The sequence below is a fragment of the Periplaneta americana genome, chromosome 3, assembly GCF_040183065.1.
Source record: "Periplaneta americana isolate PAMFEO1 chromosome 3, P.americana_PAMFEO1_priV1, whole genome shotgun sequence".
Taxonomy (NCBI): Eukaryota; Metazoa; Arthropoda; class Insecta; order Blattodea; family Blattidae; genus Periplaneta; species Periplaneta americana.
In genome coordinates, this window is record NC_091119.1 from 155211699 (window position 1) to 155238895 (window position 27197).

General features: G+C 34.2%; 2 protein-coding genes across 3 annotated transcripts in view; one reads left to right on the forward strand and one right to left on the reverse strand.

Annotated features, from left to right (window-relative positions):
* LOC138696715 (apolipoprotein D-like) overlaps window positions 1-17887 on the reverse strand; it is a 28910-nt gene extending 11023 nt beyond the window's left edge. The window contains exons 1-4 of one of the 2 annotated variants that reach the window (XM_069822036.1): window positions 17627-17887; window positions 10159-10289; window positions 8094-8173; window positions 2165-2278 (exon numbers count right to left, since the gene is read on the reverse strand). In XM_069822036.1, the coding sequence (XP_069678137.1) occupies window positions 2165-2278; window positions 8094-8173; window positions 10159-10289; window positions 17627-17782 (481 nt within the window). In that variant the 5' untranslated portion in view covers window positions 17783-17887. The remainder of the gene's footprint in view (window positions 1-2164; window positions 2279-8093; window positions 8174-10158; window positions 10290-17626) is intronic. The other variant, XM_069822037.1, reaches the window with a different exon arrangement.
* Window positions 17888-21024: 3137 nt separating this feature from the next.
* LOC138696716 (uncharacterized) overlaps window positions 21025-27197 on the forward strand; it is a 39416-nt gene continuing 33243 nt past the window's right edge. The window contains exon 1 of the mRNA XM_069822040.1: window positions 21025-21091. The gene's annotated coding sequence lies outside the window, so the exon portion shown is untranslated. The remainder of the gene's footprint in view (window positions 21092-27197) is intronic.

Sequence of the window (27197 nt, forward strand, 5' to 3'; positions counted from 1 at the left end):
TTATTATAAGAATGATGCAGTATGTTTTTCTCTCTTGTTCATCTCAAACTGCTTTTCGTAGAGTATTTATTTACTTTTTTATTACAAATTATCCTAACATCCCTAATATAAATAAATAAATAAATAAATAAATAAATAAATAAATAAATAAATAAATAAATAAATAAATAAACACAAAGCACATGAAGTTCTTCTTCATTAAACATTTAGTACTTAGGCCTAATTGATTTCACGTCTCATGTTGTTATTTATCTTCAAGTATAAATTTAATTTGAAACAAGATATTTTAATTATGGAACTTAACTTATTCAACAAATACATCATTCTATTAATTCAGTTAATATTTCATTTTCTACTACGTCTAAATTACATACAGAGTTGGGCGGATAAAACCGGCCAGTCTCACTTCAATTTTGATTTGAAATTATGTTGGCTATCCTTTCTTCCGCATGATTAATTACATTGTTACTTGTTACATGCTATAACCCCAGATCAAATATAGATTGCTCATTGCTATGTTAAAATCGGTTGCTCTTTATAGAGAACAACCGTCAGGATCGCCACCCGTCCACCGTAAACGAACACGAGATGGCAGTACAGTCGCTAATGCAATTCAAATGGGAGTTATGACGTGACTCCTCATGTAACAACTAGGTGGCAGCATAGTAAACCTGACAAAAGCTGTTGCCCTCAAAGCCTATAACGCAGAGCAATCTGGGAATATATAATCTAGGCTATAACTTACAAATGATTTATAAACTGCTCTGTTTGTTGTTGTAATGTCAAGTGTTATTTTGTGAATAAGAAGAGTTGTTTTGTGAATAAAGATGACACATTTAATACCAGAGCGAATATTAATTACAGAGGCGTACATACGTAGGCCTACCAGCTCTATAAAGGAAACATGGGAATTATTCAGGGACAAATATCCGCTTCTCCCAATACCAGCGAAAATCAGCATTCAAGATTTGGTGCAAAAATGGAGTACGACTGGATGCATTTCAAATATAACAAGGAACAGAGAGCCTTCTGTCCGGACATCTCAACTTACAGCGCGAATTCAGGAAATGATGACTAGAATCCTCGAATGTCCACCACGAAATTGGCTCAACAGGTCCACGCGAGTAAGATAACTTGCGGAGGTGTGTTGAAGGCTTTGAAATTCAAACCGTACCGAGTGACAGCTGTGCAACAACTGAAGGAGCCCGATAAGGATAAACGTGTAAATTTCTACCGCTGGTTGTTGACTATGGTTACAGATGGTCTTTTGGATCCGCTGTTGTTTATCATGACTGATGAGGCTTGGTTTCATCTATTGGGATCTGTAAACTCCCAGAACAGCAGCCATTGGGCGACAGAAAATCCTAACCTAGTATACGAGCAACCCCTACACAACCAAAAGATCGGTGTGTAGTGCACTATGACAGCGAAACGCATTATCGGTCCGATATTCGACACCACAGTCAACACGGATGTATACTTGACTTTCTTGGATGAATTTTATGCCCAACTAACAGAAGATGAGCGTAATTACTGCTTCTTTCAACAAGATGGAACAACATCTCACACATCTGAGAGATGTTCAATGAAAAGCGGGCTGTGAGAAAAGGCTTCTGGCCACCGCGGTCACCAGATTTGTCGACATGTGACTTTTATTTATGGAGGTACTTGAAGGAGAAAGTGTACGAGCAGAATCTCAATACTATTTATGAACTGAAGGATAACATCAGGAATAACATCCGGACTATCACCCGTGAGGAATTGGCACTTGTCTATATGAACCTGTTAATACGTGCACAGAAGTGTCTAGATGTTGGTGGAGGACACTTTCAATTTCTTTTATGAAGGTTAGTACAGGACACATTCATTTATTCATTTTATTCCATTTCTTTGAAAAAAGTTTGTTTCGAATCAAATGAGATGAGACGGGCCGGTTTTATCTGTCCAACCCTGTATAAAGTTCATATTCTGAAAAAATTATCTTATACTGTGTATTTGAAAGTTCTAAGGTTGCATTCGTTTTCACTTTACCGTTTCGAAATAACATATATCTGCAACCTCGTGAAAGAATAGAAAAAGATAATTTTTTTGTAGTTCTCAGAAATGTAGAAAGTTAAACGATAAGGCAATTTTGGCAGGTAAATAGTAATATTGTGACACTTACTTGGTTTATCATTTCCCCACTTAGACGTGGCGGGGATTTTCGAGGAAATGGTCTCTGTTGGTATCTGTGAGGGGCAAGGAACGTAGATTTTCCGATCTGGGCGTTTTACCCATGCTGAAAATATTTTTAATTTAAGAAATTATAATATTTTTTTTGTTAATTTTAGTCAACGTAAAACACATCCCACACGCAACACGACTGCCATTGTCTTCTTTGCATGCAGTCATTAAAAACGATAAGGAAGCAGTTCAAAGTTTAGCGTCGTTCACAGGGCATCGAGCTCTTTCCAGTAGGTAAGTTATATAGACTGCTCAAGCTGTGTTATTAACGTACATACATTCACATAGGGATGAATTCAGAGTTGAACACTGGAGACAGTGAGTTCAGAATTTCGTCATTACGAGATTTTCTATATTAATTTATTCGTCTTAGTTGAATCCCAATAACGTTCATGCCATTATTACGTATAGTAACAAGAGTTAATGTAATTTCCACACACTTCGTACATACAGTTACACACATATTGATTGCTAATTACTAATTGCTTTTACTTTTCGTTAAGTTAATTTGGCGCTATGCTGAAAAAATAAACTACCATTCTTTATGCTAGCAGTAGGTACCTACTTCTGATGTGAGGTCTTTAGAAAATAGATCAAATGATGACCAGAAAATTATACCTAATATTCAAATTCTAAGTGAGCTAGATTTAAACGAAATCACTGAAGCATAATATAAAAATTTCATAGGAAAAATAAATTTCCGCAAGGCTTTTATATTAAATATAATACTTTCGACCTTGATTCGTAACCATTTGCCAATTTCGAGGAACATTTTTTCGTCAAGCAACCGGGTTATATACTGTCATTGTTACAGAAATTAAGTAAAATCAAATTTCGATATGTGTTCAATTAATACAACTGTTTGTAGCTAAAAGTTGAATAATAGGCCTATTTCATAAAAACTATTAGTATAATCGTATATTTCGTATATATATAGAGGACATAGTATTTTTTGTCTAAATTTCCTTCTAAAATTTTCGTCTGTATATTTGATGGTAATTTAGCTTTATCACGAGCTTTTAATAACGATGGAACATATACAAATGAATAATGGTTCAATACGAACTTAGCAATAAATTCAACTTCGTATTCTTCGGATGAAAATTGCTGCATGAGAAAGAAATATTCTGCGACCAAAATTTGAAAATGGAGAATGGAAAGCTCGCAATAACAAAGAGATATATGAATTACATGGAAACCCACAGATTACTGGAGAAATAAAAAAAGCTCAAGACTTAATTGGATTGGGCACATTGAAAGAATTAATTAGAGATTCCTAATCAAAAAAGATATTTAGTGGTAAACCAGGTGGTAAAGACGTATCGGCAGACCTAGGAAAAGAAGGTTGGAAGATGTGGAGGAGGATATTCAAGAACTGGGAATAAGATGTTGGAGAAGATGAACTCAGGAGTAAGGACAAGAAAGACTTGTCTTCAATAGTTAGGCAGATACTGGCTATAGATGGGCTATAACGCCAAAGATAGAGAGAGATTTCTAGGGTAACAGTGTTATATTTATATGTTAGGTCACATACATACACACATACAAATATACTTACCTAATAGGCCTACTTACCGTTTATTTCCGTCATACAGGGTAGATCCTACTAATGTCTTGACAACCGTCGTAAAATTTTATGTAGCGTTAATGAGTAGTGGAATTTTAAATTTATACATTGATTGACGTTGCACAGACACTTCAGAAATTTAATTTACACTCACTTTCCAGTATTTTAAGGGAGTGACGGGTGAAAATTTTCTTGATTTTCAGTAAAAAAATCGCATTTTCGTTTTCTTGTAAAAAATGAATCAACAATCTCATACGTATATGTTAACCATTAAAATGACGAAGTATCGTATAGGATACACCAGGTTAATAGGCTTGAACTGGTAATGGAAATTACGGGAAAAATGGCTGAACGGATTTTAATGAGTGACCCCTCATTTTCATGCCTGGCATCCAAAGTTTTTCGGAAAAATAGTAGTTTTTAGTGAAATGTCAATTTTCCTACATAATTTTCCTATTTTCCAAAATCCATCTGTTGTCAGTTGTGAGAACTAATTTTATTGAATCACGGCCGACTTGAATGAATTTCAGAACAAAACACACACTACAATCCTTCTTAGCTTTCATTGATTCTTTACTTGAATTTTTTTTTCTTCTGTAAACTGCCATTGTTTATTTGTGTATTTGTTTGCCTTTTTTCTTACTCTTTTAGCTCTCATCTTCTATTTGTTCTTGTATTGTTTCGTATGCTTTGTCTAATGGCAGCCTCTAATTTGAGGAAGCTCTGATAAATAAAAAAAAATAGGCTATTACATGAAGGCCATGACCTGCAGGATTGCCGACATATCTAGAGCTCAATTCAATTTGTTATTAAAAACTGATTCTGCAGTGTATAATTTTCTGAGTACAGCTGTGTATTGGGTATTCAAATCTACGAAACTTGAGGTGGTTTGATGACATTATTACCAACAGAAATTAAATATTATTATAGTTAATATCATGATGCATCTATTTTTCATTAATTGTACATAATATTGATGCTATATTGATGACATGAAAGTGAAACGTTTTGTGGTTATGTAAGTAAATGTAGAGAATATTTTAATTTAGATCTTCATTTCTATAATTTACTGAGTGGCTGCTATATAAAACTACAAAACTTAAGTAAGATAATAATATCGTTATTAAAAATCAAATATTTTTATACTTATTAACCCAGTGGGGTTGGGTCTTTTTCATACACTTAATGGCGGTGTAGTGTAGATATTTATATGTGTCATTGCCTTCAGTATTGGCTCGAGAGAGCGCAAAAATTACAGTCCCTAAGGAAAGATCAAAAGGTATTACTTACTGATAAAATAAGAGGCCTAGAAAATTTTGTAGTCTCCAGATCATTTCAGCAAGATTTCTTAGTAGGATAAAATGATTTTACACTCTACATTTCAAGTTCTACATGCAGCAGCTATACGAAAATGCTATTGTTCGAAAGCTTAGCAAACCTGACATTTTTTTAACTTTTGCCTACAATCCACAATGACCTGAAATAGCTACTGCTATCGTCCTGACATTGATACTTGCGTTTTCGCGTTGAAACTCAAAAACTGAAGTTGGATAGGTTCAAGAAAAAGTATTTGGCCTAAAAAATCCATTCAGAGGGAGTATGTTTCATTATTATGGAAGCAAATAACTATCAAAAAGACAAGTATTCTTCATTGAAAATAAATCTGAAAAATTTTTATTTGAACGTCTAACGAACTTACGTAGTTTGCAGCAGTATTTGCTGCACAAGCCACTAGTATGCTATAGTTTTAATAGAACAATAGAAAAAATTGGTAGGAAAATTAAAATTTCACAATACTATAATATTGTACAACACATAAAATATGGACATTGCGATAGTTGTTTTCTTTACAGTCCGACCAGGTTTAATAAACTAGTGTGAGAAATGAAATTTTGCCAATTTAAGGGTTAAGAAGTTTCAATGTGCTTTGACGTTCGAAAGCATAAAAACTACGCAATATATAAACAGCTGCACCCTTGAACTTCAATCCCATTCAAATTTTACAAGCTGTTTTCTCACACTTTTTTCCCAGCATATTTCATCATGTTTTGGTGGTAAGAACATTGCATTTTTACTACATGTTCTATACACTATGGTTAACAAAATAGCTTATGGTTTTTATGATTAAATGAATACATTTTGAAATAAAAATGAAATATTTATAATGGCAATGGGAAATTTATATTTTAGGTATGCAGTGGTTATAAACATTTTTCTCCCTTTTGTAGTAAAGATACAGGAAAAATTATGATGCGTTATGTTTTTCTAAATATGCCACTGATCTTAAAAAAATATTTCAAACATTTTACTAAAAAATTAAGCGACACATTTCATTTTGAAATATTCAAATTTTTCAGAGTATTTTTGTTAATAACTGAGAAACTATTTGACTCACAGAAATGAAACTTCACCACATCATTATCTCTCACACCGTGATTATGTGTACAACAAATCAAGAACGTAGATCGAAAAATGTAGAAAATAGAAATTTCACCCATCACCCTCTTTAAGTTCGAAAATTATTTATATTATTTGCAGGAAATGTCCATAATTCCTGAAAACTTTATGAACAATTTCCAATTCATCACCTCAAAATATTCTTAATGGTTTCTTCATAAAATTTTCCATACCAAGTGAATATAACGTCATTATATAGGCTATATAACTGTATTAAAATATGTTTTTAAACAAAATTTTATTCAACACATGGACAAAGGTACGCATTGTTTTTTAATTCTGAATTATTCCTGGTTTTATTCTCATAAGATACAGAATAAAGTACGCTAATCCATTTTAACAAAAAGGTAGTTCGTATTTTAATCGTATAATGAATGTAGAAGCAAATTATCAACATCACTTAATTATTTTGGTACCTTTCCTTTATGTTTTAATCTCATTTTGTTTCTTATTCAATCCATTTATTCACTAATTTTTATTTACACTGAAATAATTATTAATTTCATTTGTGTCTTCATTAGACGTATTGATTTATTATTCTTTCGCAATGCGTCATTTCTTTTGTATAAATAGCAAGAAATAAGATTTAACATTCGTAAAAATATCCTATTTATTCCAGAGGAAGTATCTTTGTTGTTTTATTCAGTTTCCGTATCCATGTAGCAGCATTATAAAAGCAATGTTACCCTACCTACCCAATCGCATGCATCTACGATAAATTTCCTGTAACAAACTATGTTTTCTAAGTGTACTAATTACAAAGCAAGCTACTTTGCCTACACTGCGTTAGTGTAATTTCCTCCTCTATAAAAAGAACACAATTTTATTGTAATGTTAACTTTTTCAAACATAAATACATATACAAGATTATTGACATAAACTCCTTGTAGTGTCGACTAACAGTCATACAGGTCCAACATGAAACGTGTAATATGTTAATGTGAAAGCATGCGAAATGTTATATAGACTCTGTGTATTTAGCAAAACTGGGATTGGACATGTAAAATAACACGTTACAACAAAAAACACTTCGTTCAAAAGTAACCACATCTAAAAAAATATTAACATATTATCAATACAATATTCAACGCATTTACTAACCCAAAAAGAACGGTTCACATATTACTATAGGTCTAAATTTGTACTTTTGAACCAGGTAATTACAAAGTAAAACGAACATGCATTCTGCACACACAGAATTGTCCCCTTTTACACAATAATTTCTGTGAAATAAAATTGAGTATTTTTAGTGAGTGAACATTAACACTAGCTTTTCTTTATCAGATTCATGAAATAATAAGTAAGTACATAGATATTCCCTTTTTTGTAATTATATTAACTGTTTAGAATTACATACTAAAATATACTTGATAATATACTTTTATTTGTTACTTATTAACGGAATACTTATTAACTTTATAGATCTGGGGTTTCCTTTTTTAATTTGATGGCTCTAAAATAAGAACTGTGTTTGCAATGCAGTTTGTTCTAAGGTTCAGATGAATGAAATAATATTTTGACACAAATCTGTTACAGTTTTCCCACGAATATTGCAAAAACTTTAGAAAATATTTTATTCGGTTTATTTTTTCCAATCACTGGTGGAATAAATAGGTAACATTAGCCGTACTTAAATTGAATGCAGAATTAAGAACAAAACAGGCCTATTCCGAAATATAGTAATGATAAGACAGATGATTTTCGGTCCCGATATTGAACTCATTACTAAGTTCCGTCCGTACGCCAAGGCGCATGATGTCTTGTCGCTGTATAGGGACCGAAAATCCGCTGTCTGGTAATGATATATAGTGACAGGGATTCTGTCTCTGTAGTCCTTGATACTTACAGTCCCCACTGTAAGTGATGTCAAAGCGTCCCGGTGTAGAAGCAGCCGCCGTTCCATCCAGAAACACGTAAACTCCATTCCTAAGAAAACATTAATTACGATAATGACAGGCTCTTTTTATAATTAAATATTAATGACTCTTACACTTTTACTACGTCATTCTACTTTTGACCAATAAAACGGCACGAAAGGATGTTTTTCAACCAATCGTGGCTGTTTATTGCTACAATTTTATCACTTCCCTAGCATTTGTTTGTTTTTATCACTTTCCTAGCATTTTTTTGTTTTTATCATTTCCCTAGTATTTGATTTTATCGCTTCCCTAGCATTTGTTTCTTTGTCAACATTTCAAAATACAAATTATTTACGTTACTATAAAACTTGCTTTGCGATCGTCATTTGTTTCCAGCCTAGAAAGTCAACTGAAAATGGCAGCTTCATGCAAATGTTTTGGTGAAATAGAATTTTAGTAAGTGAATTAATAGGCCTACCTATTTTATTGCATTAGAGTATTTTACCTCTTCTAATCGTCATACACTTTCTTCTGTTTTTATCACCTCCATAGCATTTGTTTCTTTGTTTGCTAACCTTTCAAAATGCAAATTCTTTACGGTAGGCCTACTATAAAACATGCTTTGCTATCGTCGTTTGTTTCCCGCATAGATAATCAACTGAAAATGGCGGCTTCGTTTAAACGTTTTGGTGAAATAGAATATTAGTAAGTGAATTAATACCTATTTTATTGCATTAGAGTACTTTATTTCTTCTAATCTTTATATACTTTCTTCTGTTTTATCACCTCCCTAGCATTTGTTTCTTTGTTTGCCAACATTTCAAACAGCAAATTCTTTACGGTACCATAAAACATGCTTTGCGATCATCATTTGTTTACCGCATAGATAGTCAACTGAAAATGGCGGCTTCGTTCAAACTGTTTGGTGAAATAGAATTTTAGTAAGTGAATTAATACCTATTTTACTGTATTAGAGTATTTTATTTCTTCTAATCTTTATATACTTCTGTTTTTATCACCTTCCTAGCATTTGTTTCTTTGTTTTCCAACATTTCAAACTGCAAATTCTTTAAGGTACCATAAAATATGCTTTGCGATCGTCATTTGTTTACCGTATAGATAGTCAACTGAAAATGGAAGCTCCGTTCAAACGTTTCGGTGAAGCTAACATTAGTGAATTACAATTTCATTAAGTCAATATTTTATTGTATTAGAGTATTTTATTTGTTCTAATCTTTATATACTTTCTTCTAATCGTGTAATAGTCAATTAAATCCCACTCGAGTTTTGATTTTCTCTAGATAAATCAAAACCTCTAGTGAGATTAGTGTTGATAAAAATATGCGATAATATTATATGAAATCGAAAATCCAACACTTCAGTATTTTGGCTGACGATGCGCCTTGAATTGATCTTATTTTAAATTTGAATTGAATCCCTTTGAATTGAAATATAAGGAAGTGAACAGACCTGAATTGATTTGATTTGATATTGTACTAGTTTGGATTGGATTTAATTTAAATGAACTAAATTGTGCTGTGTGAATTAGATTTAAATGAAATAAATTAAACTGGTCTAAAATGGATTCACCTGCACGCATTTTAATTGAACTGTTCTGAATTGAACTGAACTAGTCTGAATTGAACTTAACTGGTCTGAATTGAATTTAACTGGTCTGAATTGAATTGGACTTGTCTGAATTGAATTTAACTAGTCTGAATTTAATGCAATTGGTCTGAATTGAATTAAACCGGTCTGAACACATCTGAATTGAATTGAATAGGAATTGAAGTGATGAGAACAGACATTTTTGGAATTGCACTACTTAATTGAACTTAACTGAATTCAAATTAAATTGATTAGACTTAAATCAATATGAAAGCCAGAATAAAAAATAAAAAGTTGGACGCTATTAGATAAGTAGGGCTAATGGGTATCGGATTGTTTGGCCCTCATCATGTCGAAATATTCTGTGACAGCCTTTGATTTTAGAGTTCATATTTAGGTTCCCAAAGTAAATTTAAAAATGCTGGCTGATCAGTTTATACTCACGTTGTATTGTAAGCTTGGCTGCGGACGTTGGTGGCGCCATCTGTAGAGTTGGTGAACTTGTCCATCATACAGCTGTAGCCTTCCTCTAGAGTGTTGGGAATGCGAAGGATTTCGTTCCATTCACCCACATACTAGGACAAAGACAAAGCACATATTTGAAGCGGTTATTCAAAGGATCCAACTCATTTTAAAATTTTACAGTAAGAACAGAAAACTGGATATCTCAGTTTCAAATACGGACAGAAAGTCAGTTCATTAATATTATATATTTCGAACACTTCCAAGAAGATATGACACAATTGAAGGGTTCAGAGCCATAGTGGGCCAAGCGCCATTTATTAAAAACGGAGAAAACAAGGGTTAAAGTTAAGTGAATACCATAATTTAATGAAGATTGACATATCATTTAGTTTTAATGTATATACTTTATATTACTTGCTATATGTTTCCATTGAATTATGGTAATAACTTCATTTTAACCTTTGTTTTCTACGGTTTTAGTAAATGGCGCTTGGCCCACTATGGTTCTGAACCCTTCAATTTTATTCTGTCTATGATTGCTTGGAAAGAGTGTAATTGTAGTTTGAAAACAACAGGACCCTTCTTCTACTATACTACCATATTAGAAATAACTTTCCCCTTAAATTCTTATTATTAAAATATTTTCAATACAAATTAAATTTAAGCTATTACATTAAGCAAATTCAAACAGATGAGACTTCGTACTAAGAAAACTGGAACTCCAAACTACAAATTTTACCATATTGTGAACATAGACATACTGAGTTATATTAATGAAATAACTGTCTTATGAATATAAGCTGGCTGAAGAAGGGCCAACTATAAGGGATATATTACCTATGAAGAAATCCAGGGTCTATCGAAAGCTGTCGGCGAGTTGATATTTTAGCCTTTAACAACACAACAGTCTATATAATAGATCCTACATCCGCAACTCAACCGGAAGATGTCAACAATGAGAAGAATCAAATTTATAGTCCAACTGTTCCTTATTATTTACATATGTATAAGTTACAAACTATTGAAATTATTGCGTTATTAGTGGGTGCTAGAGGCACGATTACAAAAAAATGTATTAATTTCTCAAATAGTTCAATCTTGAATCTTTTTTGGCCAAGACTGTTTCTTTGATAACTCTAAAATATTCAATCTATCTTCTGAGAAATCACATAATATAAAGTAAATTAATAACACAATAATAATAATTATATTTCTCTACGAAAACATTTTCATAAAATTGTACGCATTTACTAATACTTGTATATTTGGTATACTTTGTCCTTCATGGAAACCCCTATTTTAAGGGAAGTTTGTTTACATACATACTGGGCCGTTCTTCGGAGGAATCATAGTCTTTGTTTCCAAAGAAGATATAACTCGTACTGTATGTATAAAAATGAGTCTTTTTATAATATCATCCAATAAGAGGTTGAAGAGGTTGTGGTAGTAATTTTCAAAGACTTTGAACCCGACAATATTAATAAATATGTGCTAGAGTTGTAGTGAATGAATTTACTGATTTGACCTCCCATACAGATAAGGTTTATTTTTTAATGCAAGCTTGTCATGTTCGATAAGTCTCTAGTAGGTCACCTCAGTAGAAACGAAGAGATTCATAATCGTAAAAATATTTTTTGCTAGAATCATTTATTATATATCGCTTTTAAATTTCAATTTGTAGAGTTGGAAATGAAAACATAACGTTATGGATACTTGATTTCGTGTAGAGGCTTTAAGAAATCACTAATTTTATTTATAACTTGGTTCTCTCATAAGGCTTCCGCCTCATGGTCTAAGGCATCCTGTCTAAGACGGAATGCGCGCTGGTTCGAGTCCTCATTGGAGAAGAAATTGTCTCATGAAATTTCGGTCAGTGTATGGAGCCGGCGTCCACCCAGCATCGTGATGCACTTGGGGAGCTGTGCTAGGTAGCGAAATTCGGATTCGAAAGCCAGCTATACCGGCTGGGAGGATCATCCTGCTAACCACATGATACCTCCAATCTGGCAGGATGATCGTCCACCTCTGCTTCGACATGTGGGCGTGAGACCAGTGGCCTACTGGTCGGTCTGGATCCTTAACCCTTTGCAGCATAGTGGTTGTTCAGAAGAACCACCGTTTTCTTTCTTTCTAAATTTTATGGCACAGATATTCCATCAAGGAACCACCTCTTGAGTATAAATAAAGGTGCTATCTATGTTTTGAAATTGTGCGCATAGTTAAAACGTTGAAAAAAATTGATCGCAGCTTTGTTATGATCCATGAAATGAAAAAACATAAACAAATTAATTTGTGCTGCAAAGGGTTAAAGGGCTGTAGCACCTCATATAGTGAAGATTTTCTCATAACTGATATCTGTATAATTTCACTAAATAAATTTAAAACTATACACTAGATATTAGTAAGGAAACATTTTTGATAGTGAACCTAAGTTTCTTTTTTACATAATTATAAGTAATATTTCATGCATGAGTAATTGAATATAACTTATTTATTTTCTCGTTCCTGTGATGACTGCCTGATAGAGGGGAAGAGAAGGCCTGATGACCTTATCTCTACCAGATTAAATCAATAAATAGGCCTACTAAATGACTATCTTTGAAATTCCGAAGGTATGAAATTCTATACGTTTATAAATAAAAATGTTGAATTATTCGCTTATTTCTTTAAAATGTAATTTAGATATTATAGTGCATGTATTTTATCTTTCCACGCTCTCTGTCATCGGCAGTGTATGTACAGTTGTCAAAAAAAAAAAAGTGGACGCACTCGTGAATAGCGAATATTTTCTACCATAAAGAAGATACTGTGGTTGCAGATATGTATAATGCATAGATGTACACTTTTAAATAGTCATAGCTATGTGTTTTAATAAACCTGTTTAAAATAAATTACATCCTCGGCAATGTTCTCTCCGGGCCCAAGGTCCGCTGATTCGATACCTGTCAATGACGTTGCATTCTTTGCTACGAGTGATTAATAAAGAAAATGAATACAAATTCTATGTATAGTTCCCAGCTCTTGTTAACATATACGAGTATATTAATCGGATAATGATCCGAAAATCTCTGCTGAGTAGCTTATAATCTCGTTGTGTAATGATCCCGCAGACTATCAGAAGGTTCATAAATTGAAAATGGTCATCAATTATGTCGATACCAGTTGAGGGGGTCATCGCAACAGTGGTCTAACCCTTCTCGATGGGAAAAATTAAATATTGAGCCTTCTGTTGATTCTGACGTGAACTATCTTGCTAGGAAGTGGAATAGACCAATCCATCATTATATAGCTTGTTAGGAAGCATGTAATTTTTCCCTTAAAAATATCACTTATAAATATTATGTAACTTTAATTTTCTTTTTCTACATTAAAAAAGTGGCTTAGATCACTTGTTGCGCTGACCCCCTCAATTGTAAGATGACCTGCGAGTAATTACTTATAGGAAGTGCTTGGACTTTGAAATCAACTGTCAATCATACAAAACTACAGCATGTCTCACTACGTTATCTGAGATTGAAAACAAATGAGTACGTAATTTAAAACCTATGTTTAGTAGATTACATATTAATTGTTATCACATATAAAGTAGCAAATTTAACGAAAATTAATTTAGGTTAAATTTATAAACAAAGAATAATGCAATTTTTATCAACAGTAATCTCACTAGAGGTTTTGATTTATCTAGAGAAAATTAAAACTCGATTGGGATTTAATTGACTATTAAAGATTAGAAGAAATAAATTACTCTGATAGAATAAAATATTAATTGACTTACTGAAATTCTATTTCACTAATGTTAACTTCACCAGAATGTTTATGAGCAGTGTATTCTATATCACAAACTATGCTAGGGGAGTTTTGAAGGTGTTGAACAGTTTTTCCTTCATTGAAGTAGGTTCAATTTTAGTGGCGGCTCGTGGGTATTGAATTCAGGGGGGCTGCATACAAAAATAAACCACGCAACTTACTTTGTTTAAAGATTAGTTCCATGCGCCTAGTCTTGTAGGTTGCAAACTTTTGAATCATCTTCTTATTAAAATCCAATATGTCGTTTAACATAGTCTTTACAATGGAAAACATAGCTATGTAATTCGGTCAGTCTCTCTTCTCTCATCGTATTTCTGAGATAGGATTTTACTCTTTTCAAACATGAAAAGCAACGTTCTTGTTCGGAAGTTGTCATTGGTATGGTGATAGCTATGCGTAATAGTTTCACGACTTCTGAAAATGAGGCCTGCAAGTTCTCAGATAGAAGAAACTGCAAGAGCTTGACTGCGTCACTGATATTTCTGAATTCTTGTCTCTGATACAACACAGTGAGTTACGTTTTTAGTTTGTCTTTATCGAGCATTAGAAAAAGCTTCACACATACATTTAGGTCATTTTCAGGAAGTGAGATTTTGTTGCATTCAAATTTTTCTTGACACAGAAGAGAAGATAATATCAGATGATCTATGAACTGGAATCGGGTGTTAGCTTGTGTGATAATGAGGTCACACACTTCCTTGGCTGCCGCAACCCTTGTCTGAATCCCTTCGACCTTACGACGCTTTTTAGGGTTTTCATTTTCACAGATCTCGCTGCTCAACATTACTGTGCACTGTTCCTATTGTCTGTATGGCATTAACAAAGCTTGATATGCAGAGTCGGCCTCGGTAGCATAGTCAGTTGCGGGTTCGATCCCGGCCCAGGTCGATGGCATTTAAGTGCGTTTAAATGAGACAGGCTCATGTCAGTAGATTTACTGGCATTTAAAAGAATTCTGCAGGACATAATTTCGGCATACCGGCGACACTGATATAACCCCTGCAGTTGCGAGTGTCGTTAAATAAACCATAATTTAATTTTTATATGCAGAGTTGGACCTTAGAAATATCTAACTGGCGATGTTGTAGTTGGTTGTATAATATATCTAAATGTTACATAAATAAATGAAAAAACTGAGCCAGAAATTGAATTCAGGATCTTCAAGAGCACGCATCAGGGCGCTTGTCTCATTTATTGTGATGTTGTTACATTTTTCAGATTCCATTATGGTTTGAAAACATTCTAGCAATGACCCTTTCTTCTCATGAACAACATTTACTGTTCTTATTTTAAAACTCCATCTTGTTGCCCCAGCTGATGGAATTGTATTTGAAACACATTAATCTAATACAGACTTTGTGGAGATCGAGAGAAGAAAGCAGGGATACTGGATAAATTTGCAAAAAATATGCTATTCTTTGTATTTTGTTTAGCGGCTCTTCCCATTATGAGATTCAACTGATGGGCAATTAATTTCACATTTCTCGTGAATTGTTAAGGTTCTGAACTGAGTAGACTGTAAATATTGTACAGAATTAAATACTGTTGCACTTGTTATACTCACAACATTAAAGAAAATGTATTTAAAACTGCGCGTTACTGGCAAGCTGCTGGAAATTTTGCAGCGCCTGGTGACTCTGGATTCATGGCCAGGAGCAGCAGGGGGAGGGGTAAAACTAACGCGCAAAGCTTTCGAGACGAGACTGGCAGCTCCAGGGGAGGAAGTGGCTTCACCCATAGTCCTTGCCTCTGGCTTCGCTCTGGCAGCACCGGGGGAGGAAGTGACTTCACTAACGATTGCGTGCATGTTAATGAGAGCGAAATAAAAAAAAATCGAGCCGCTAAATAGAGACTGTATAATAAATGTATTTCACAACATAAAACGAGACAAAAGTCACAAATGTCTGGGGGTGCTGCACCTCCGCAGCTCCTCTTCGAAAGCCGTCCCTGTTCAATTTATGAATTACATTGGAGAAGTGTCGAGAAATCAGATGAATTTATAAATTCGCTCGTTTCCAATCCTAATGCTTTCATAAACATTGACAAACTTTCTGATCAGGTCGTGCTCGTGATTCTTGTGCTTTAAAAAATCAAAGAAAAAGTGGAGAAGCAGGAAGGGGGAAAAAAAAGAAAAAAAAACTCCGAACAGGCAACTGAATGGTGAAAAATCTATGTATTTAAGTTTTCAACAACTTAAAAGAAAGTCAAACGAAATTTAACATTTTTTAGAAAGTCTTAGAATTTGTGTACTGTCTCCCAGAAATTCCTACACCTATTAAATGTAAATGTTATGTTTTATTTAACGACGCTCGCAACTGCCGAGGTTATATCAGCGTCGCAGGTGTGCCGGAATTTTGTCCCGCCGTAGTTCTTTTACATGCCAGTAAATCTACTGACATGAACCTGTCGCATTTAAGCATACATAAATGCCATCGACCTGGCCCGGGATCGAACCCGCAACCTCGGGCATAGAAGACCAGTGCTATACCAACTGCGTCAACCAGGCCGACTCCTGCACCTGTAAAAAGTGTTTTCTTTGATGAAGATCATTTATACACCTTTAAGAGGTGGGGTCCAAATAAATAATGTAAAAACATTACTTCAAATTAAAGTCATTTCAGAGTTTTCATGCGTGTATTTGTATGACCACCAAAGAAAATACACCTTTTCTAAAACAGGTACATTCTTCCCAGAAGTATGAGAATAATTGAAGCGTCGGCTGGAACAACGTTATAAGTTACATTTGGTAAAATTTACAGGAGCTGAAAAAATGTGTACACGTACAACGTTGTTACAGGTTAGCAAACGTTTGGGTGGACAAATCTCACGTATTGCATTGATGGACAGTTGCAAACCAAGGAGTATAGCAAGGTAACATGACATACACACGGAAACACGCCGAATGAAAATTTTGTAACTTACAACGTTGTTCCAGCCGACGCTTCAATTAACGACTGACATAATGAATACTATGTGCCCTTAAGGCCTGATGTATATTATAGTGTACATTGTTTTGTCTTTTTTTTTTTTTGGAATGTCTTCGATACTTTTAAATCTTTTGGAAAAATCTAATATGATAGAAATGGAGAATATTATTTTTGAAACATTTACATATCTGAATTAAAAATAAAATTTAAAATTTTGGGGCCCCAGGGTTAAAAATTATCTCCAAATTTTGATTTTCTCTGAAGACTTGATTTGGGAATTTTGGATCCCCAGAAAGATTATGTGACCAGTTTTTTTTTTCAATTTTTAAAATATAAATTCAGGTCTGAAGGGGTTAAGCAGACTAGCATATCTGTTTGTAATTATCAGGATATTAATATTATGGGAGTAGAAGTAAGCTATGATTTATTCAGTTTCGCTGTTAATTTTTTACATATTGGTACAATATAGCAGCCAGCTTTCTTTAATGCAAAAGATAGTCCGAAATTTTAGGAAGACAAAAGTGTCCGTATTTTTGTATCCAGAATTATAGCAACACTACATTTATGCAGTAATATAGGTACCTATTCCATAACAATACGACGCGTAATGTAACTACACACATTTTGTTGAATTGCTAGACCCGTTGTATAAAGTAGCCTATTTGTCCCTTATGTCGTGAAAAATCTTGTTACGATGACGTAGAATTACTTACTCTAGTCATGTTGAAGTCAGTCATGAAGTTTTTCTCCGGACACTGCTGCATCGTGCCGGCGATGACTGTCCGCAGCAGAACACACTGCATCATCGACATCGTCATCCAGTTCATCCTGATCTTGCACATTCGCATCCTGGTGTTGTACATGCTCATAACTGTGCCGTCGAATTTTAAGTAAAACAAGTCGGAAGCGATTTAAAACAGAAAAGCTGCGATTGCAACACTTCGTCTCTAATAGTAAGCTTCCTCTGAAGCGAATCCTAATCGGGGCACAGTTATATACAGCTGCAGGGATCAGGGAGGCTGGTAGTGTCATGTGACAGTGGTCGTGATCAGGCCTCCCCACTTCCACTCTTCTCTCAACATGTGCATTGACTTCTACCAAAAAGCAATTGCCCTTTTGACTCCAGCTGCGAGATAGAGCAACTAATAGCCGATTGACCACACTGCTTTATCTCGGCCACATTTGATTACCAGAGGAAGGCCAAAGCAATTCCCACTCTGGAGCATTGCTGAATGTCTGTGTACCTGAGCCTTCGGAGATGTATTTCAATAGTATTTGAGCTTGCTTTATAAATTATTATGAACTTGATACGTTTTTGGGATAACCAATTGTGATTATTGTTTCTGATGAAATTTAATAAAGTAAAACGAACTGTATATATATATATATATATATATATATATATATATATATATATATATATATATATATAGCTTTTAAGGAACCCGAAGATTCATTGCCGCCCTCACATAAGCCCGCCATCGGCCCCTATCCTGAGCAAGATTAATCCAGTCTCTATCATCATATCCCACCTCCCTCAAATCCATTTTAATATTATTCTCCCATCTACGTCTCCGCCTCCCCAAAGGTCTTTTTCCCTCTGGCCTCCCAACCAACACTCTATATGCACTTCTGGATTCGCCCATACGTGCTACATGTCCTGTCCATCTCAAACGTCTGGATTTAATGTTCATAATTATGTCAAGTGAAGAATAAAGTGCATGCAATTCTGCTTTATGTAACTTTCTCCATTCTCCTGTAACTTTGTCCCTCTTAGCCCCAAATATTTTCCTAAGCACCTTATTCTCAAACACCCTTAACCTTTGTTCTCTCAAAGTGAGAGTCCAAGTTTCACAGCCATACAGAACTGGTAATATGATTGTTTTATAAATTCTAACTTTCAGCTTTTTTGAGAGCAGACTGAATGATAAAAGCTTTACAACTGAATAATAACAGGCATTTATTCTGCGTTTAATTTTCTCCCGAGTGTACAAAGTGTAACAAATTAAAATTATACAAAACCCAAAAGTTGTCGAGATAACGGTAGCGAAATGTGCTGCGTTTTTAGTTAATGTAATGTACGTATGTACTTTGCATTTGTACCAAGGAGCTCCTGTAGCTTAAGATAAAATATCTGACTTAATGGAACTATTCAAAGTTTGAGACCAATATGGTTAATATTTATTTTTCTTTCCCGTTTACTATGTTGTTGTAAAGTATGGAATCACCCCTACAATTTATTTACAGAGCTGGTCAGAACAGAAGGGAAAGAGATGTATTAGCCATCTGAGTTCCTTATTACAAGAACGTAAGCGATATTAGGCCTATCTCAAAATTATCCTTATGTTTCCACTGAAAAGCATATTATGTATATCTCAAGGAGGGAAGAAATGTGACATTGAAGTCACTCAAATCACACTACTCGTTCAGAGAAGTATTTGTGTTAATAGAAAGCAACAGATTTCGAGTTGACACACACACATATATATTTTTTTGTGTGTATGTGTGTGTTTCAGCCTTTTTTCTCGTAACCTATATGATATTGGTTGTTCATAAAAAAAAGTTGATAACCGAAACCTATGTAAAGAATCGATTGGTGGTAGTACCATTTCCCGTAACAAACCAGAAATAGCGCTACCTGTAGTCAACTTCGAAATTTCAAATGAGAACATGGGTCATTGAAGGTACCACTGGAAACTACTTTTAAAAAGAAACAATTTTTACTGAAACTTTTTTTCTCTAACTTTTATTGTTTATTCACAAAGCAACAAAAATAGTATCTTCTGAGAAATACTGTATGTTGTTTATGTACGTACACTCTTCATAGTAAGTGTTCAAAATTTACGCCACCCTGTGCTAAACAATGTACTGATCACCTCCTAACATCCGTGATTGCACTTCAGCACTGCTGAGAGACCCACAGGCTTCTCTGATTCTTTGTTTCGTGTCTTCTCTAGTTGTTGGACGCACCTGGTAGAACATGTATTTAATTCCGGTTTGTTACGGGAAATGGTACTACCACCAATCGATTCTTTACATAGGTTTTTGTTATTAAAATTTTTTTATGAACAACAAGTATCACATAGTTTTTTTAGAAAAAAAGGCTGATACGGGTGGTCTGAAACACCTGGTATATACATTTATATAATCCTAATTTACCGTAGTAATTATGACTTGACTATTTGAATAGTCTGTGAAAGTCCTCTGGATTTGTTAAAAAGAATAAAACAGTTTTTAGTACATTTCGATATATTTTTAAACCCATAACATTTTTCCTGCTCAACCTAGTACACGACAAAACTCTCCACAGATACACATCATGTACAGCGTGGCCCGCCAAAGTGGTGTGCAACTAGAAAAATGAGTCACAGTCCTGCCATCTATCCGCAATATGCGAAACCCGAATCACGTAAAAATGAAGGGGTAAGCATTACATACATACATACATATACACATACATACATGTGCACACCTGTGGAGTATCGGTTAGCGCGTCTGGCCGCGAAACCAAGTTCGATTCCGGTCGGGGCAAGTTACCTGGTTGAGGTTTTTTCCGGGGTTTTCCCTCAACCCAATATGAGCAAATGCTGGGTAACTATCGGTGCTGGAATCCGGACTCATTTCACCGGCATTATCATCTTCATCTCATTCAGACGCTAAATAACTTAAGATGTTAATAAAGCGTCGTAAAATAACCTACTAAAATAAATACATAGGCTATATACATACATTTTTCCTTATAAAATTTTCCTGTGAAAAATACATTGAAGTATCTACAAAAAAAAAAAAAAAAAGATTATTTCCCTTGGTAAATGATATTTCCCATGCTGAGTCATGTAACATCATTATCCTGTAATAAAATATAACGGTTTAATAGTAAAGTTATAATACGCATTACGATGTCGAGAAATGAATTTATATCTTTATAGATTTAGTAGGCCTAAATACTGAAATCTGTCTTTTGTAATGTAAGCTATTTGATACGTAAGAGTGACTGAGCTCTATTGTATAATAAATTGGAAATCGATGTCTCCCTCCAAGCGATAACCCGTAAATCGAAGTTCACTCAGCAATAATGTTGAACTTCAGTTGCAGTACAGACTGTGAAGGGGACACGCGTGTTGTTTTGACACGTTCAGTTACTAGGACAACAGACGAATAATTAACTCTTCAGAAAGGTAGGGAAGCGTAGAAAATATAAACGTCAGCAGTTATTATTAATATCAGATTTGTATAATACGACGTAAAAGGACAATAAAATTACTATAGAAATTAGGATATATTTGTTTTTGTTTTTTACTTGCCCATGAGTAATTATTGCATTACGTTTTTCCGCCAAATGTGCGGACCGGAAAATAAAAGCAGTGGGCATGCAATGGAAGAATTGTTATTAAAAAAAAGGTAATGCACTTCATACAAAATGAATTTTGCCACATGAGTGAAACTGTCTTGTCTTTGTGCTTGCTAACTTTTATAAGTTTTATTTTTACAGTCTCTTTCTAAAGTTAATATTCATATATTTGAAAAAGAAAATTAAAGTATTTGGCATGCTCATATAGTTATCATTTTTAAGAAAGTACAAATTATATACATGTAACATTTTCCTGCCCATTTATTTACTTTAGAATTAAAAATTAAGTTGCTGCATGAAATATAGGGCCTATACATTTATAGACTTTTTGTGTATAAGGTAAATATGGACTTTTTTCCCCCAAGTTCTTGCAATTAGAGATAGGAACGATATATCGATTTTTACGAAATAGCGATATTTTCGTTTCGATATATCGATATCGAAATTTTGATTCAATAATATATCGTATAATATATCGCTTTTCTCATAAATTTATCGTTTTTCTTTGTATTTGTTTTTGTTTTTGTGGAATTATTATGAACAACAAAATCCACACTAGTTAACTCTGATAATTCCCTGAGAGATGGCTTTAATGAAAGTGGGCAGTTACATAATTGTGCACCTTGAAATATCCAATCCAATCAATGCCTTTCTCTGATTGACTGGTCTTGTATTCGAATTCAATCTGTTTAATATGCAGTACCAAAATATTCAAAATGCAACATATGCAAACGTGAGACTGAGACGGGAGGTTTATCTACTACTGTTTTAGTATTAATGTTCCCCAAGGCAAGAGCAACTGCCACTCCGAAAAGGAACCGTCTGACATCAAAATTTTTATTTCTATGTTTTGAAATGGAAAGAGAAACAAGGATATAATACTTGTTTGAGGTTTGTTTACAGCTAGGATTTCTATGCACAACCTAGTACTGACATTGTTTCCTTTTTATATATTTTAGTACATAAAAATTCTATCATCATCATCATCATCATCATCATCATCATCACCACCACCACCACCACCACCACCACCATTGATATTTGGAATGTTGGAGTGTAACAATAACTTGCAATGGGAATTTACTATAGAAGGATTGTATCAAATCAATAAATTTTGTTAAAAACTTGTAAAATTCCAAGTACTGTATACTTACATTTAAAAATGAATACGAGTACTGTTTACTTACATTTAAAAATGAATACAAGACCTGTTTACTTACATTTAAAAATGATTACGTTGTTGTTTAGAAAATATCATTATATTTATGTCCTGGGTTGAATCCTATATAAAATTAGAATAATTGAATCGTGGATTGGAATAAACTGATGGGAATCCTAAAGAAAATTGACGTGGATTGGAAAGGGAGAAGGCTTTTCAATAACCTATAAATAAACAACGAATCAAAGGAGAAGAAATTTAATGTCAAAAGCAAGGGAAATAGGGAGAAGAGTATGAAAAGGATGCCCTTTATCACTACCCTGTTCAACATCTACATGGAGGATTTACTAAAGAACTGTTTTCAGAACATGGGAGGAGTGATAGTAGGAGGAAGAAGATTAAAATGTGTAAGATTTGCTGATATGGCGTTGTTAGATAATACTAAGGGATAAACTACTGGAGCTAAATGACAGCTGTGAGCAGTATGGAATGAAGATAAATGCCAACAAATGAAAACCGTGGCCATAGAAAGAAAAATAAAGAAGATAGAATTCTAAATAAGGCAGTAGAGCAAGTGGACAGCTTCAAATACTTGTGGTGTACTATAAGCAGTAACATGAGTTCCTGCCAAGAAGTCAAAAGGAGAATAGCAATGGCAAAGGAAGCTTTTAATAGAAAAAGGAGCATCTTCTGCGGACCTCTGGAGAAAGAACTAAGGAAGAGACTAGTGAAGTGTTTTGTGTGGAGGGTAGCATTTTATGGGAAAGATACTTGGACATTACTACGAAGTGAACAGAAGCGAATAGAAGCATATGGAATGTGGATATGAAGAAGGATGGAGCGTGTGAAATGGACAGAGTAAGAAACGAAGCTGTGTTGGAAAGAGTGGATGAAGAAAGAATGATGCTGAAACTAATCAGAAAGCGGGAAAGGAATTGGCTGGGTCACTGGCTGAGAAGAAACTGTCTACTGAAGGATGCAGTAGAAGGAATGATGAAGGGGAGGAGAGTCCGGGGCAGAAGACGATATCAGATGATAGACGACATTGAGATACATGAATCATATGCGGAAACAAAGAGGAATGCAGAAAGTCGGAAAGACTGGAGAATGTTGGGTTTGCAGTGAAAGATCTGCTCTTGGCCCAGAATACTATGAATGAATATATATATATATATATATATATATATATATATATATATATATATATATATAAAACAAAGAGGAAGGTAGAAAATAGGAAAGACTTACATTATGGTACTGAAAATGTAGGCTATTGTTTATCGTTGCAATTTTACATTTAATCTTTTGACTGTTATGTTAATTTCAATGCTGATAAGGAATAGGCTGTTCAAATTTAACTAAGGTTATTGTACTAAATGTACCCTGCAAATGTAATTGTATCAGTATATATTAATTTGGTAACGAAATAGCGATATGTCGTTAATCATATCGATATACCGATATATTTTCTGCAATATATATCGTTTATCGAAATTAGGTTTGCAATATATTGCAATATTAATATATCGGTATTTAAATTATTTCCTCCATCTCTACTGGCAACCAAATTATTTTTAAGATCCAAAATGTCGGCCTCATTATTACTACAATTCTTTGTTTGAAACATTGTTGCTATTTGTGGAGTAGGTGCGAAAACTGCATCCTTGCAAGTACAATAGTTCAGATAAAAATGTACATAGTGCATGTCAATGTGTATTATTAGGAACTATGTTTCTAAAAGCAATTGCCAACAGATCTTTGCACTTGAAATCCTTTACAGAAAATTACGGGCACTTGTTTAAAAACATCTTTAAACAGATATTTGCAAAGAGTTTTAAACAGGTTTATTAAGTTCATATTTTCTGATCGTTTCATAAGTTTTTTTTTTTTTTAATTTCTTGTTTTGTAAGATTGTAATAATTTCCTTCATTTGGATAATACATTTATAGATCGCTATGGTTATTATTGTTTATTGTTAGCATGTGACAGTCGCAAATTATTAACACAAAGAATATAAAATAGAGGTGATAAAGTTTGACATTAGGGTCTGTCAAAAACACTACTGAAAATAAGATTATAAAGCTGCTGTCACGGCTCGAAAAATATGTGAAGTCGAGGGTGAAGCTGTCGTTAGTGAGTGTGAACCACAACGATGATAGTTCCAGCGTTTCAGTAATGAAGAAAGAAATATTAAAGATTTAGAACGTTATGGAAGACCTAGGATACGGGATATAGAGAATATACGCAGAATATTGGAAGAGAATGCACAATAAATATGTACTTGTAGATTATCAGAAGAACTTGGTGCTTCAAAAGTTACAATACATCGACACATTAAGACGCTTAGAAAATCATACAGAAGTTGTACATATGTACCTCACGAATTGTCACCTGAACTGACTCAACACAAAGCGGACTTTTGTCGTCAGCTTATCGTTAATCCCATGGATGATAGATGTGTCAGGAGAATAGCTATATGTGACGAAAAATGATTAGACCTATATTACCGCAACTCTGACATCTCAAAACATTGGCTCGATCCCCGACAGCTTGTCAAAGTCGTCGCTGAACAAAATCGGTTTGGCACCAAAGTAACAGAGTCCTCATGAGGGAAGAAATTTTCTCATGAAATTTCGGCCAATGTATGGGACCGGTGCTTACTCAGCATCGTGATGCACTTGGAGCTAGTTAGGTATCGAAATACGGTTGTGAAAGTCAGCTATAACGGCTGGGGGGATCATGGTGCTAACCACACGATAACTCCATTCTGGTTGGATGATCATCCACCTCTGCTTCGGCAGGGAAACATGAGTCCAGCAGCCGGCTAGTCGGTCTGGGCCCTTTAAGGGCTGTGGCGCCATGGATTATTATTATTATTATTATTATTATTATTATTATTATTATTATTATTATTATTATTATTATTATTATTATTATTATTACCAAAGTAATGTTACGTGTCTTGTGGAATTTTGAAGGTGTGATTCATTGGGAGTTTGTTCCAAACTGACTGTAGTCGATGCGGATATTTATTATCAAGAGCTAGAACGAGTTCCTGAAGTATGTATTGCGAGAGAGGTACTTAGCAATTTCAGACCACATACCGCTCGAACAACCATGGGAAAAACCAGGAATTGGGAGGAATCAACTGTTACCAACCCAACACATTGCTCTGATCTTGCGCCTTCAGATTACCATCTGTTTGGATGATCCCTGGCTCACTTCCTGCGTGGAAGAAATTTTCAAAACTTGGAAGCCATTGAAATGAGTATCACCGAATTCTTTGCATCAAAAACCAGAAAATGGTTCCGTCGCGGGATAGCAAACCTCGCTGAAAGGTGGGTCAGTGCCATACATTCCAATGGCCTTTACTTTGAAGATTAGATTAATTTCTTGTCACAACAGACTGCAACTAAAATTTTGCTCCAAAATCGACATTACTTTTGAGACAGTTACATTTGTGTCTGTAATAGAGGGAATTTTTATGTAGTATGGACTAGACCTTTAAATTTGCCAATGATCTTACGATAACCAACAAAGTCAACGGACCAAATAGTTACCGAATAAGAGAGTTTTAAACATTTGAGAAAACATTTTTTTCTGAAAAAAAAAACTATGACTTTCCACCAATATGGTATTACACTTTTCTGTTGCATACAAATGAGCGAGCTATTCGCTCTGAAAATCTGGAAGATTATTTCACGTTCACTCTGTATTTTGCACACAGTATTCAACTGATTTTATAAATATATTTGATATAAATAATTTCGAGGGAAATATTGTTCCGAGGCCGGGCATCGAACCCGGGACCTTTGGTTAAACGTACCAACGCTCTACCAACTGAGCTATCCCGGAACTCTACGAGATACCGCTCCAATTTTTCCCTCTTGTTCCACAGACCTCAAAGTGGGCTGACAACCGTCAAGCAACCAACACTGAGTGCACACTAACTCTGTGTGACTTAAATTGTGGTTTTCTGTTAACGAACACTGACGTGTATTTTGCAAATCAAGCTTTCAAGTATAAACCCCTGTAAAGTTGATTTGAATAATTTTGAGGGAAAAATTGTTCCGGGGCCGGGCATCGAACCAGAGACATTTGATTAAACGTACCAACGCTCTACCAACTGAGCTACCCGGAAACTCTACCACACACCGGTCCAATTTTAAATCCTTTATGGGGACTTTGTACTGGTCTGCAAGAAACCAAATGATGTTGAATCAGTCTGGTTGAGCATTACATAGCCTACATACATACATACATACATACATACATACATACATACATACATACATACATACATACATACATACATACATACATACATACATACATACATACATACATACATACATACATACATACATACATACATACATACATACACTTAATGCACTTACGTGTCTTGGTGTTTAAAAATTTGATTGTGTAACATATTGCATTAATATTAAGTAATATTGTTTTCATGAAAGGATAAATTTGATAATCCATAAGGAATAATGTTTTAGACGTAGTATAATTAATGTACTTACGTGTCTTCATGTTTTAAAATTTTGACTGTGTAACATATTGTATTAATCTTAGTAATATTGTTTTGATGAAAGGATAAATTTTGATAATCCACAAGGAATAATGTTTTAGACGTAGTATAATTAATGCACTTACGTGCCTTCGTGTTTTAAAATTTTGACTGTGTAACATATTGTATTAATCTTAGTAATATTGTTTTGATGAAAGGATAAATTTTGATAATCCACAAGGAATAATGTTTTAG